General features: G+C 43.2%; 2 protein-coding genes and 1 non-coding gene across 6 annotated transcripts in view; 1 reads left to right on the forward strand and 2 right to left on the reverse strand.

Annotated features, from left to right (window-relative positions):
* Ndufaf1 (NADH:ubiquinone oxidoreductase complex assembly factor 1) overlaps positions 1-1,348 on the reverse strand; it is a 47,804-nt gene extending 46,456 nt beyond the window's left edge. For 3 of the 4 annotated variants that reach the window (XM_058584693.1, XM_046461562.2, XM_046461560.2), the window contains exon 1: positions 1,215-1,348. The gene's annotated coding sequence lies outside the window, so the exon portion shown is untranslated. The remainder of the gene's footprint in view (positions 1-1,214) is intronic. The other variant, XM_046461561.2, reaches the window with a different exon arrangement.
* On the forward strand, positions 667-7,564 carry LOC124104075 (chromatin remodeling regulator CECR2-like). Its single transcript, XM_046460728.1, is given in 4 exon segments — positions 667-955; positions 1,096-1,223; positions 3,707-4,307; positions 4,310-7,564. Coding segments are annotated over 4 exon segments (3,762 nt in total). The 3' UTR covers positions 7,054-7,564.
* A 5,397-nt stretch (positions 7,565-12,961) lies between these two features.
* LOC124104879 (U6 spliceosomal RNA) lies at positions 12,962-13,065 on the reverse strand. Its single transcript, XR_006855560.1, has one exon. It is a non-coding gene; the product is annotated as a U6 spliceosomal RNA (small nuclear RNA).
* Between the last annotated feature and the right edge of the window lie 403 nt (positions 13,066-13,468).

A 13,468-nucleotide genomic window follows, 5' to 3' on the forward strand; every position in this document is an offset into this window, starting at 1 on the left:
TCTGTAATACCAGCAGCTCAGAAGGCTGAGGCAGGAGGATCACTGAGTTGAAAGCCAGCATCAGCATCTTATGAGGCCCTAAGCACCTCAGTGAGACCCTGTCTCTAAAGAAAACACGAAAAAGGGCTGGGAATGTGGCTCACTGATTAAGCTACCCTGGGTTCAATCCAAAAAATAAAATATAAAAATAAAAAGGGCTGGAGATGGAGCTCAGTGGTAGAGTGTCCTAGGCTCAATCTCCAGTACAATAATATTATAACTAACAACACAATACAATAAGATTAATATTATTACAATATTATTATTATTAAAATTATTCTTCTGAACCCCATGCTCAGGCTACAATACTGTTGCAAATTAAAAGGAACCAAAATTGCATATACCCTAATATTTCACATATAAAAATCCACAGACAAGAAATATTGGGGGGAAGGCTTAAAATATTATGTAGGATGATGGAATTGTGTAACATTATTTACCCTGTTTTCCAAACCTTCAGTTGTTACTTCTCCAATAATAGTATAACTTTAGTTACAAATGTTTTGTGGGGATCTTTTGTCAGCACGGGGAAATTGAACCCAGTAGCGCTCTACCACTGAGATACATCCCCAGCCCTTTTTATTTTTTATTTTGAGATAGAGGCTCGCTAAATTGCTGGCCTCGAACATGCCATCCTCCTCCATCAGCCTCTCCAGTCGCTGGGATTACAAGCATGCGCCACCACGCCTGGCTGTTATTTTTAAGAAGGGGTCTTGCTATGTTGAGCAGGCTGGTTTCAAATTCCTGGGTGCAAGTGATCCTTCCAGCCCAGTCTCCCAAGTAGCTGGAATTACAGGCGAGTGTCAACGTGCCCGGCACTGTTTGCCCTTTGTATTTTCATCTATAAAGTCAAACCTAGTAGCTGGACGACGCCAGGCCGAGGTTGAGTTTGACAACGGAATCCACGCTGCTGGAAGTAAGTTAACATCAGTAAAAACCAGAGCGTACTTACTACCTGCCAGAAACTGTCCTGTTTTTTCATTCACTCTTCACAACTCTGAAGTACTATCGTTATTCCAATTACAGACACGAGGTTCCAAGACTAAATTAACCTAGGTCACACAGTTAGCGGCAAAACTAACTTTGAAGTCCAGACGTTTAGCTCCCGACCCGGGCCCGATATAGCCCAGCCACGGAAAGCTTTCGGTATTGCAGCAGCCTCCCTCAGTCCTCACCTGCAAGGGGTGCGTCGCTCTCCCCTGCCCCAAAGTTCCAACTGCTGTTCAGCGACTGCTCACCTTCCACTAGACTAAGCAAGGTTTCCGCCCGGGTCCTCCACATTTTCCTGCCGGGTTCTCCACTATTCCTGTGACGGTCCATCTGCTTTTTCCTTCCGGAGGCAAACTAGGTGTTTAAACACTAGAGTTCCAGGCAGAGTAGCAAAGGTCCCGCAACAGGACCATCCAAAGTCTTGTATTCCTGTCCCCGGAAAGCCCGGCTTTCACTCTTCCTGATCTTTTCTGCCCTTTGTGAGAGAGGGGAGAATTTAGGGAAGTTTTTCGCTTCTCCTTCCTGCATCCCGCTCTTAGGCTGCCAACTCCTCCTGTATCTTTCGAATAGGAGCTAATTATTGCTCTCGTTCATTCCTCAGGCGCCTAGGTGCCTTAGGGCCTCATCTTCCCCCAATCTCCCAAGAACTGCCTGTGACCTCAGAAAGCTATTTCTGTTGGTTCTGCCCCCTTAGAGACCTCCACGCAAATGTTAGGCAGCCCTTCCCCAATCTCACTCAGTGGGGTCACCCACTTAACTGGACTTTCATACTTCCATTATATATATATTTTTTCCTTTTTCTTTCTTTTTTATTGAACCCAGGCGTAGCTCCCCCTGAGCTATATCCCCAGCCTTTTTTATTTTTTATTTTGAGACAGGGTCTTGCTAATTTGCCTAGGGACTCGCAAAATTGATGAGGCTGGCTTTGAACTTGCAATCCTCCTGCCTCAGTCTCCCAAATCACTGGGATTACAGACTTGCACCACCATGCTGGGCCTATACCTTCTTTTGCAGCTTCAAATACGAGTTATATACAGACAATTTAATAAACTTGTTTCCTAAACCCCAGCATTCATTTATAACTGTTGTAGCAATTCCAGGTGTGGGATACACTACCAGCATCTCAAAAATGTCTAAAGCTGAATGTACCACATTTTCACGTATTAACTCCTCCTTTTATTGTCCATATTTCTATAATTCCCCACATGCTTCCAAGCTGGAAATCATTGGCTAATATTAGCTCCTGTCCAAAACCTTCACTCACACACCCCAAATCCTCTTGAGTCCTCTTTCCTTTCTTTGCTCTCTCAATCCTTCCTTTCAAACCCAGTGATATCCAATAGTCATTGCCTTTACACAGCCTATAATCAACAGATTGTCCTAATCTGGACATTGGACATGTCTGTTTCCATTTTTTTAATATTATACATAGCCAGGTGTAGTGGCACACAACTGTAATCCCAGTGACTCAGGAGGCTGAGGCAGGAGGATCCCAAGTTCAAAGTGAAACCTCAGCAACTTAGTGAGACCCTATGCAACTTAACAAGACCCTGTCTCAAAAAACCAAAAGGAGTGGGGATGTAATTCAGTGGTAAAGCACCCCTAGGTTCAATCATCAGCACCAAAAAATAAGTAAAATAAAATGTGGCATCCAAAGCTAAATACCATATTCATTTTGGCATCTAGATATGCCATTGCATAAATTCTAAGCCTTCCATGATCTCCTACTCCATCTATCCTATTTATACTTATCTTTAATTTCTCATACCAACTATCTGCCTAAACCACACTCAGTACTCCTCTTAGTGAAGTTAAGGTTTTCTCTGCTCCTCTTTCTGAGAGTTATAGAAAATAATATTCCTACAAGAAAATTCCCCAGGAAAAACAGAAAGACAGTGGGAAAAATGGACGGTGTGATTTGGGAGGAGGGAGAAGAAATTGACCCCAAAATTAAACCTCTCCCAGTACATCCTTTCCCAGTAACAATGGGACCCGAGGGAAAAAGCAAACTTTCATCCCTTCCCAGTTTCATCTCCAGCATCTCCATCAAAGCAAACATTTGCCCCTTCCCAACCAAAAAGGGAGGAGGTGAATAGTGAAACAGTACCCTTTCCCCACTGCAGATGAGTCCTGGAAGGAAAAAAGCAAATAGGTAACAATGGATCCCAGAGGAAGGAAGACAGCAATGAACACCAAGTTGTGAGCTTTTCCCAGTGACAATGAATTTCAAACTTTTTACAACTGTCTTCCTGAGTTAAAATTTTAACCTGCACAATTAGGTCCCTGACTATTCGAACAGCACGTCCACAGTCTCCAATGATTAATTCACCCTCATTGTAAACTAAAAACCCAGACTCCTTCTGTGACCCCAGGGGCCATCTCCATACCCAGAAAATGAGCCCTGCCATGCCTGACCCATTGACTTGAAAGCTTGCTGATCTGAGATTTCCTTCCTGCCTCCTGTCGCTTGTCATTTGTTGCCATTCACTTACACTTTCTTTCTCTGCTCAACTTTATTCTTCTTCTCCATTCCAACCACTTGGTCTCCTATGTTTACATGACCTTCCACATTTCAGCTGATTGATTCAATGGTAGATACCTGATTTGCACTGGGCTAATCTAGTTTTCTTGAGAATTTTCTGAACTAGACATTTTTTTAAAAGTCTTTTTGAAGCAGATGTTGAAAGAGGAAAGGAAGCGGGAATTGGAGGAGAAGGTCAAGGCAGTGGAAGATCAAGCCAAGAGGAGAAAACTCAGGGAAGAAAGGGCATGGCTGCTGGCTCAAGGCAAGGAGCTACCCCCAGAACTTTCCCATCTGGACCCTAATTCTCCCATGAGGGAAGGAAAAAAGACAAAGGATCTCTTTGAGTTGGATGATGACTTCACTGCCATGTATAAAGTTCTAGATGTGGTAAAGGCTCACAAGGATTCCTGGCCATTTTTGGAACCCGTGGATGAATCTTATGCTCCTAATTATTATCAGATTATAAAGATCCCCATGGATATTTCAAGCATGGAGAAGAAATTGAATGGAGGTTTATACTGTACCAAGGATGAATTTGTAAATGACATGAAGACAATGTTCAGGAATTGTCGAAAATATAATGGGGAGAATAGTGAGTATACCAAGATGTCTGATAATTTAGAGAGGTGTTTCCATCGGGCAATGATGAAACATTTTCCTGGAGAAGATGGAGACACGGATGAAGAATTTTGGATCCGAGAGGATGAAAAGCGGGAGAAGAGACGGAGTCGGTCTGGTCATAATAGTGGAAGCCATATTGGACCCGCTCTAGGGACTCTGAAGGGCCCAGCAGGAAGCAGCAGCCCATGGAAAATGGAGGAAAATCATTGCCCCCTGCACGCCGAGCTTCTTCTTCAGGGGATGATCAGAGCAGCAGTTCTACTCAGCCCCCTCGAGAAGTGGGCACTTCAAATGGCCGAGGTTTTTCCCGCCCTCTGCACTGTGGTGGAATGCCCAGCCAGGCACCTCTTTTAAACCAAATGAGGCCAGCAGTACCAGGAGCATTTGGCCCTCTTCAAGGATCAGAGCCCAACACCTTCTATGGTCCCTCTCGAGTCCCAGAAGCACACCCAGGAGAGCCCATGCAGCAGCATCAGGCTTTTTCCATGCAGCCTCCAGTTGGAATTAGTAACCACCGAGGACCCCAGCTTGGCACTCCAGAAGATAAGCAGATGTGTGGGGGGCTAACACACCTTTCTAACATGGGATCACATCCCGCCTCCTTGCAGCTTGGACAGATGAGTGGCCCTGGTCAGGATGGAAACATGTATCCCCCAGCTTCATTCCAGCCAGGATTTATTCCTCCCAGGCATGGTGGGGCTCCAACCCGACCAGCAGACTTTGCTGAGAGTTCAGAAATTCCTCCCAGTCACATGTATCGATCCTACAAGTACCTGAATCACGTACACTCTACCGTCTGGAATGGGAATCATGGTACTACAAATCTAGGACCTTTGGGGCCAGATGAGAAGCCCCACCTCGGGCCAGGACCCGCTCACCAGCCTCACGCTCTTGGTCACATGATGGATTCCCGAGTAATGAGACCATCTATACCCCAAAACCAGTGGACTAAGCAATCAAGCTTTCTACCTCATGGTGTTCCTTCTTCAGGATATATGCGACCACCTTGTAAGTCCACTGGTCATAGGTTGCAGCCACCTCCAACCCCAGCACCAAGTTCTCTATTTGGAGGGCCCTCCCAGACCCTGCGTGGGATGCAAGGAGGGGACTCTATGATGGACAGCCCTGAGATGATCGCCATGCAGCAGCTGTCCTCCCGTGTCTGCCCACCAGGTGTGCCTTACAACCCCTGTCAACCCACTCCCTCCCAAGTACCTGGCCCTTTTCCACAGGTAGCTCATTCAGCATCAGTAAGCTTGTCAGCCCCCAAACCTGCCTTGGGCAACCCTGGGAGGATACAGGATAACAATGAAACACAAAAGCCTGAGAATGACCGAGGAGAAGCTTTGCCTGGACTTGAAGAGAAACCAGCAAGCGTTGGTGCTTCAGAGGGGGTATACCTCAAACAGCTACCTCAACCTACACCTCCCCTGCAGGCCGACTGCACCAGGCAGAGCTCACCAAGAGAAAGGGAAACAGAGGCCACAGAGCTCAAAAATGACACATTGGAATCTGCAGACAACTGTAAAACAGCAAAGGGCAAGAATACCTGGACCTCAGACAGCAGCTATACCAGCCCAGCTGCCCAAGGCTGTATGAGAGACCTCTCCACAATGGCCGACAGAGGCGTTCTTCCTGAAAATGGAGTCATTGGTGAAGCATCTCCTTGTGGATCAGAGGGGAAGGGCCTTGGTGGCAATGATTCAGAAAAACCACTCTGCTCCAGAGGCAAAACATTGCAGGAGACCATGCCCTGCACAGGACAGAATGCAACTACACCTCCATGTGCAGACCCCAGTTTAATGACAAGCCCTGTAAGCCAGTTTTCTCCCTTGTACATGCCTGGCCTAGAATACTCTAATTCAGCTGCACATTACCACATCAGTCCAAGCCTGCAAGCCTTGGGCCCTATGATGGGGGGGAAATCCTCGGTATCGCATCCTCAGCATTTCTCTCCCAGGGCCTTTCAGTCTAACAATCCTCACCCTGGGATCTTTCCCCGATATCGCCCTCCCCAGGGAATGAGGTATTCCTACCAACCACCACCTCCACAGCCTTCCTACCATCATTACCAGCGAACTCCTTATTACACTTGTCTACAGGGCTTTTCTGATTGGCAGAGACCTCTCCACCCTCAGGGAAACCCAGGTGGCCCCCCAGCAAGTCATGCCCCTCACCCATGGCCCCTTTTCTCAGATAAAAATTCCATGGCTGATCTGCAAAGCTGTGAGACACTGAGTGCTGCCTTAACTTCCCCAACTCGAATGGATGCAGTGGCTGCTAAAGTTGTCCCACCTGACAGACAGAATCCTGGTCCAGAGGAAGAAAAGCTTGATGAATCTATGGAGAGGCCAGAGAGTCCCAAAGAGTTTTTAGATCTGGACAACCATAATGCAGCTACCAAGCTACAGAGTTCTTTGTCAGCCAACGAATATATTTATGGAACTCCTCCTACACCTCTGAGTTCAGGGATGGGATTTGGTTCACCTCCTTTCCCACCTCATGGTGTGATGCTACAAACGGGGCCTTCTTATACACCACAGCGGCCAACCAGTCATTTTCAACCCAGGCCATATTCTCCTGTGGGTGCTCACCCACCCCACCATCCAGGGCCTGCCCAGCCTAATGGCCTCTCTCAAGAGGGTTCTCTCTATCGCTGCCAGGAAGAGGGCCTGGGCCACTTTCAAGCAGTAATGATGGAACAGATTGGCACTGGAAGTGGAATAAGAGGATCCTTCCAGGAAATGTACAGACCATCAGGAATGCACATACATCCAATCCAGTCGCAGTCCTTATTCCCAAAGACCCCAGCACCAGCAGCATCACCAGAACAGCTGCCACCACATAAGCCCCCAACACTTCCTCTGGATCAGAGCTAGTCCTAGGAGGAAATTGCCCCCAAGGAAGTGAAAAGCTGCACATGAAGACAGAACATGGAGGATTTGGGGAAATGATCCTTGCCCATCTCTATCCCAGTCACCCTGCTGTGCCCCTTCACAGTGAATTACACCTTGCCACCAAGAGCTGGAGCCATTCCTGGGCCTTAGAAGCATACTCACTCCATAGACGACTGACACAGAGCTTGCAGAGGTGCTGGGTCAGGGATCACTTGCACAGCTGACTGACAGTCAGGAAGATCAAGTGAACCTGGAGTTCATGCTGACTTCTCCAAATTCTGAGACTGTCCTTCAGGGAAAATCACTTTAAACTTGGGTGGGGGGCATACAAAATAACAGAGTGGTGCTTTTAAACTTTCGTGAGCAGCTAATCTCAGGTATATATTGAGGAAGGGACTACTTGTAGTATTAATGTTTTCAGAGCTGGGTCCAGTTTACACAATTTTCATGTTGCCTTTTAAAATAATTTTTGTTGGTGAATGTATTGTACATAAAGTGGGTAGGGTGGGTGGGAATGTGAAAGAAATGGAAGTCCTAACTGGTGGGCTCACAGCACTGGAGTGGTCTCTGTCTGTTTACAATCATGTCACACTCAATGCTTTGGGGAGCTGGAGAAGAGGGTAGGAAAGGCTTCAACTTGTCATATGTCAATAACTGTTTCCATGGTGGCTGACTGGCCATTCACAACTAAAGATCTTCTTTCCAGTCAACCTCAGAGAGTGTAGTTGTACCTGTCCTCCTTATTGTTCGTTTCTTAGTTTGGGGACAGAGTGCTCTCCTGTGGCCCACCGGAAGCTTCAACCGAGACGACAGGCTCCTTTCACTCTGGTGGCCCAAATCTTGGCCTTGGGAAAATGGTGTCCCTTCCTGATTTGCCTCCAGCCCTACAAGATAGCTGCAAACCAGTATCAGGAATTGGGATCACTAGAGTGCTTTACTCATTAGAAGACAAATGAACATCTTCACAGGCTTGTCGGGCTGTGATCTAGAAGGCATTACACAAGCTTTCTGGCACAAATCACGTTTTGTGAAAGTGACTACTCAGGTTTGTATATGTTAGTCTCAATAAAGAAATTGCACAGGTCTGAATAGAAAAAAAAAAAAGTCTTTTTGACCCTGCTGGCTCCTGCTGAGCTTCTTAACTACTTGCTAATATTGTGAAGGAAATTGGTTTGCAGCAGGAGAAAATAAAATCTAGATGCTGATAAAGGCAGAGTTTGAAGGATAAGTGAAAATTCCAATTAGTATTCATGTCGTCTATTTGAGTTATTCCTGAGGTTCAATTCTATTTATGCCACCCCACATAGCTCAGCCATTTGATCTTCCCTTAACTTCTAAACACCAACACATTTATTTTACTTAATTATTTAGATTTTTACCACTTACAATCAATGGTTAAACTTGAATATATTGTTAAGGATTAGGGTCATTTGTGGATGACAAGATGCTTTTAGAAGTAGCATGGATAAACAGGGTAGTGTGATACACAGCTGTTCTCCCAGTGACTCTGGAGACTGAAGCAGGAGGATCACAATTCCACACCAGTTTCATCAATTTAGCAAGACCCTAAGCAACTTAGCAAGACCCTATTTCTTTATTTATTTATTTATTTTTAATTTTTTACCTTTATTTTTTTATTTAATTGATTTTATTTTCTTTTAAATACAAGACAGAGGAATGCATTACAATTCTTATTACATATATAGAGCACAATTTTTCATATCTTTGTATATAAAGTATGTTCATGCCAATTCATGTCTTTATACATGTACTTTTTTTTTAAAGAGAGAGAGAGAGAGGAGGGAGAGAGAGAGAATCTTTTTTAAAAAATATTTATTTTATTTTTTTAGTTTTCGGCGGACACAACATCTTTGTTTGTATGTGGTGCTGAGGATCGAACCCGGGCCGCACGCACGCCAGGCGAGCGCGCTACCACTTGAGCCACATCCCCAGCCCATGTACTTTGTTTTTTGTTTGTTTGGTTTTGCATTACAATTCTTATTACACATATATACCACAATTTTTCATATCTCTGTTTATATATAATAATAATTATATATAAAGTAGGTTGACACCCAATTCGTATCTTCATACATGTACTTTGGATAATGATGTCCATCACATTCCACCATCCTTGCTACTCCCCTGCCTCCTCCCTTTCCCTCCCTCCCCTCTTCCCTATCTAGAATTCATCTATTCCTCCTATGTTCCCCCTCCCTACTCCACTATGAGTCAGCCTCCTTATATCAGAGAAAACATTCGGCATTTGTTTTTTTGAGATTGGCTATTGCAAGACTTGCAAGACCCTATTTCTAAGTAAAAAATGAAAAGGGCCAGGTGAAGTGACACATGTTTGTAATCCTAGTGGCTTGGGAGGCTGAGACAGGAGGATCATGAGTTCAAAGCCTGCCTCTGCAAAAAGCAAGATGCTAAGCAACTCAGTGAGACCCTGTCTCTAAATAAAATACAAAATAGGGCGGAGGATGTGGCTCAGTGGTGGAGTGCCCCTGAGTTCAATCTCCAGTACCTCCTCAAAATAAATAAATAAATAATAAATAAAAAGGGCTTAGGATGCAGCTCAGTGGTAAAGCATCCCTGTATTCCATCCTTGGTACATAGAGGGGAAAAAGTGGAATAAATGGAAGACAAGTTTTTTGGGGGGTGGTCTTTATGTTTGTTTGTTTTTGTACCAAGCATTGAACCCGGGAGTACATAACCACTGTCCCCAGCCTTTTTATATTATATTTAGAGACTGGGTCTCACTGAGTTGCTTAAGCCCTCACTAAATTGCTGAGGCTGGCTTTGAACTCACCATCCTCCTGCCTCAGCCTCCTAAGCTGCTGGGATTACAGGTATGTGCCACTGCACGGGGCTATTTGTGGTTTTATAAAATTTTTAGGATTTTCTTTTTTATTTATATGAAATATTGGAATTTTATAGAGATTGCATTGAATCTGTAGATAGGCTTGAGTAGTATGGGCTTTTTATTTGTAACTGAAATATAATAATTGTACATATGTGTAGGATTCAATGTGATATTTTGATACATTTAAAAAATTTTTTTTAGTTGTCAATGGACCTTTATTTTTATTTATTTACATGTAGTGCTGAGAATCCAACCCAGTGCCTCACAGGTGTTGGACAAGTGCTCTACCACTGAACCACAACCCCAGCCCTTGATACATTTTAACAATATAAATTCTTCTAATCCTTGAATATGAGATATCTTTACATTTATTTGTGTCTTCTTGAATTTCTTTCATTAGTGTTTCATTTTTTGGTACCAGGATATTGAATCCATGGCACTTAACCACTGAGCTACATCCCCACCCCTTTTTATTTTTTATTTTGAGACTAGGTCTCATTAAGTTGCTCAGGGCCTCAATAAATTGCTGAGGCTGGTTTTGATCTTGTAATCCTCCTTCCTCAGCCTCAGTAGTGGCTGGGATTACAAGTGTGGGCCACCACAGGCAGCTCATTAGTATTTTATAATTTCCAATGTACAAATATTTCTTTTGTCTTCTTGGTTAAGTTTATTCCTAAATCGTTTTGTTTTTGTTTTTCCAAGTCTCTGGTTTTATTTCTTTTTGGTATGTGTCCAGAAGTGGAATGGCTGGATCATTAGGTAACTCTTTTCAATTTTTTAGTAACTGCCATACCATTTTCTACAGTGGCTGTACAATTTTATATTTCTATCAACAATGCATAATGGTTCAAATTTCTCCACATCACCCCAACGTTTCTTTTTGTTGTTGTTTCTAATAGTTATTCAAATTGGTGTGAAGTGGTGCCTTATTGTGGCTTTGATTTGCATTACTCTATCATTGGTTGTTAGTTTTTTCCCTTATATATAGGAATCTCCATGAATAATTGTGTGTGTGTGTGTGTGTGTGTGTGTTTTGCTGATAGGATTGAACCCAGGGCCTTGTACACAGGAGGCAAGAACTCTACCAATTGAGCTATATCCCCAGTCCCAACTCCATGAATATTTACCATAGTGTGGAAAGGGAGGCCTGAAGGGAATAAACTTTTTCAAATCCAGAAGAAATAATGTGTTGGATGCAGTAACATATGTCTGTAATTCCAACTGTTTCAGAGGCCAAGGCAGGAGGTTTGAAAGTTCCAAGGCCCACCTGGGCAATTTAGAGAGACCCTGTCTCAAAATAAGAAATAAAAAGGGCTGGGGGGTGTGGCTCAGTAGTTAAAACACCCTTGGGTTCAATCCCTGGTACCAAAAAAATAAATAAATAAATAAAAGCAAACAAAGTTTACCAGAGCTGACTGGAGGTTTCTACTCCCTTCTGGGGACCTCCTTGGACCTGATCCAGTAACAGCTTGGGGTACAGTTTCTCCAGTAGAAAATAGATGCTGACCAATAAAAGTTACTGACAGCAGCCTGAGCTGTAGCTTATTTGTGGTAAAAAGGAAATTTTGTTTACATTATAAATGATATAGAATTGAATAATAATACTAGCATGTAGCTCAGTTAAAGAGTGTGTATCTAGCATGCACAAGGGCCTGGGTTCAATCCCCACCATCAGACACACAAAAAAAGTAATGATAATGAAAGTAATACATGTCATAATTAGTGGAGGGAAGGAAGACCATGATGGCAACAAAGCCCTTCCTAGGTTCAATCCTCAATACCAAAAAAAAAAAAAAAAAAGTAGCAGCACCTTAATGTAGTTGGGGTTGTGGCTTAGTGGTAGAGCACTTGTCTAGCATGTACAAGGTCCTGGTTTTAATACTCAGCACCACATAAAAATAAATAAATAAAATAAAGGTATTGTGTCCAACTACTTCTAAAAAATAAATATTTTAAAAAATGTATAGCATAATCTGTGGGTTTTTTTTTTTAAAGAAACCCAGAATCTTGCACATGCTGGACAAGTGAGCTACATCCTTAGTCCTTTTAGAAACTTTTGTAAGTGTTCAATAAAGCTAATTGTTATTGTTAAACTCTGGGATAGTGCTCAATGAACACACAATCTAGTATAAGCAAATAATTGCAGCATGTGAAAAGAACTATAGAAGAGGGGCTGGGATTGTGGCTCAGCAGTAGAGCACTCGCCTAGCAAGTGCACACCCTGGGTTCAATCCGCAGCACCACATAAAAATAAATAAAGGTATTGGGTACACCTACAACTAAAAAAATAAATATTAAAAAAAAGAACTATAGAAGAGAGAGGTACTAGAGTACAAGTCAGGCCCAGTGAATAGTGTAACGAGCACTTACAGGCCAGTTACTAGGCTTTGCACTCTTTGGGCATTTTCTTTTAATCTTCACGACAATGCCATGAAATGGGTACTGATATGACACCAGTTAGGAAATTAAATATTAGAGTTCTTAAGTAACTTTCTGGTCACAAGCTTGTTGAAACTGGTGAAGTGGTAGATCAGGGATTCATACCACGTGTACCTGCTCTCTATGGGATACGAGCTCATTGTGTACTACTTTGTACTTTATCTGCTCATCTGAGTCAGGGAGCATTTCCTAGATGAACATGAGCTGAGCATTGAAGGACAAGGGGAAAAGCAATCCAGGTGAGGAATCATGTGAGCACAAAAGCATGAAATTATGAAAGGCATTATATCTGCAGAACTGGAAAAATTCCAGTTAGCATAATTCCTTACTGATCAAACTCACACACAGATTTGTCTTTGACTTCAGCACTTACCATACCATCTTCTCCCCCTCCCCCACCTTGGTACAGGGGATTGAACCAGGAGCACTTAACTACTGAGTCACGTTACCCAGCCCTTTTTTGTATTTTATTTAGCAACAGGTACTCACTGAGTTGCTGAGTCTGACTTTGAACTTGCAATCCTCCTGCCTCAGCCTCCCAACCCAGAGAATACAGGCATGCACCAGTGTACCCAGCCACGCTTCTTCTTAATGAAACGCTTCATGAATTTGCATGTCATCTTTGCACAGGGGCTGTGCTAATCTCTGTTTTATTCCAATTTTAGTATATGTGCTGCCAAAGCAAGCACAATTCTGTCTCCTCCTCCTTCTCCTCTTATTTTTGTGGTATGGGAGATGGAAACCAGGGGTGCTCTACAATTGGGCCACATCCCTAGCCATTCTTATTCTTTAAGACAGGATTTTTGTGTGTATGTGTGATATTCCTCTTTTTATTATTCTTTTTTTATATACAAAATATACAGTAGAGTATATTTTGAAATATTATACAAACATAGAATAAGTATAACTTGTTCCAATTAGGATCCCATTATTGTGGTTGTATATGATGTGGAGTTAACATTGGTCCTTTATTTATATATGAGGATAGGAAAGATATGTCTGACTCATCCTACTGTCTTTCCTATTACCATTCCCCTTCCCTTCCCTTCATTCCCCTTTGTCTAGTCCAATGAACTTCTAATCTTCCCTTCC

This window comes from Marmota monax, unplaced genomic scaffold (genome assembly GCF_021218885.2).
Source record: "Marmota monax isolate L192 unplaced genomic scaffold, Marmota_monax_Labrador192_F-V1.1 WCK01_AAM20220418_F8-fsc00001, whole genome shotgun sequence".
Classification (NCBI taxonomy): Eukaryota; Metazoa; Chordata; class Mammalia; order Rodentia; family Sciuridae; genus Marmota; species Marmota monax.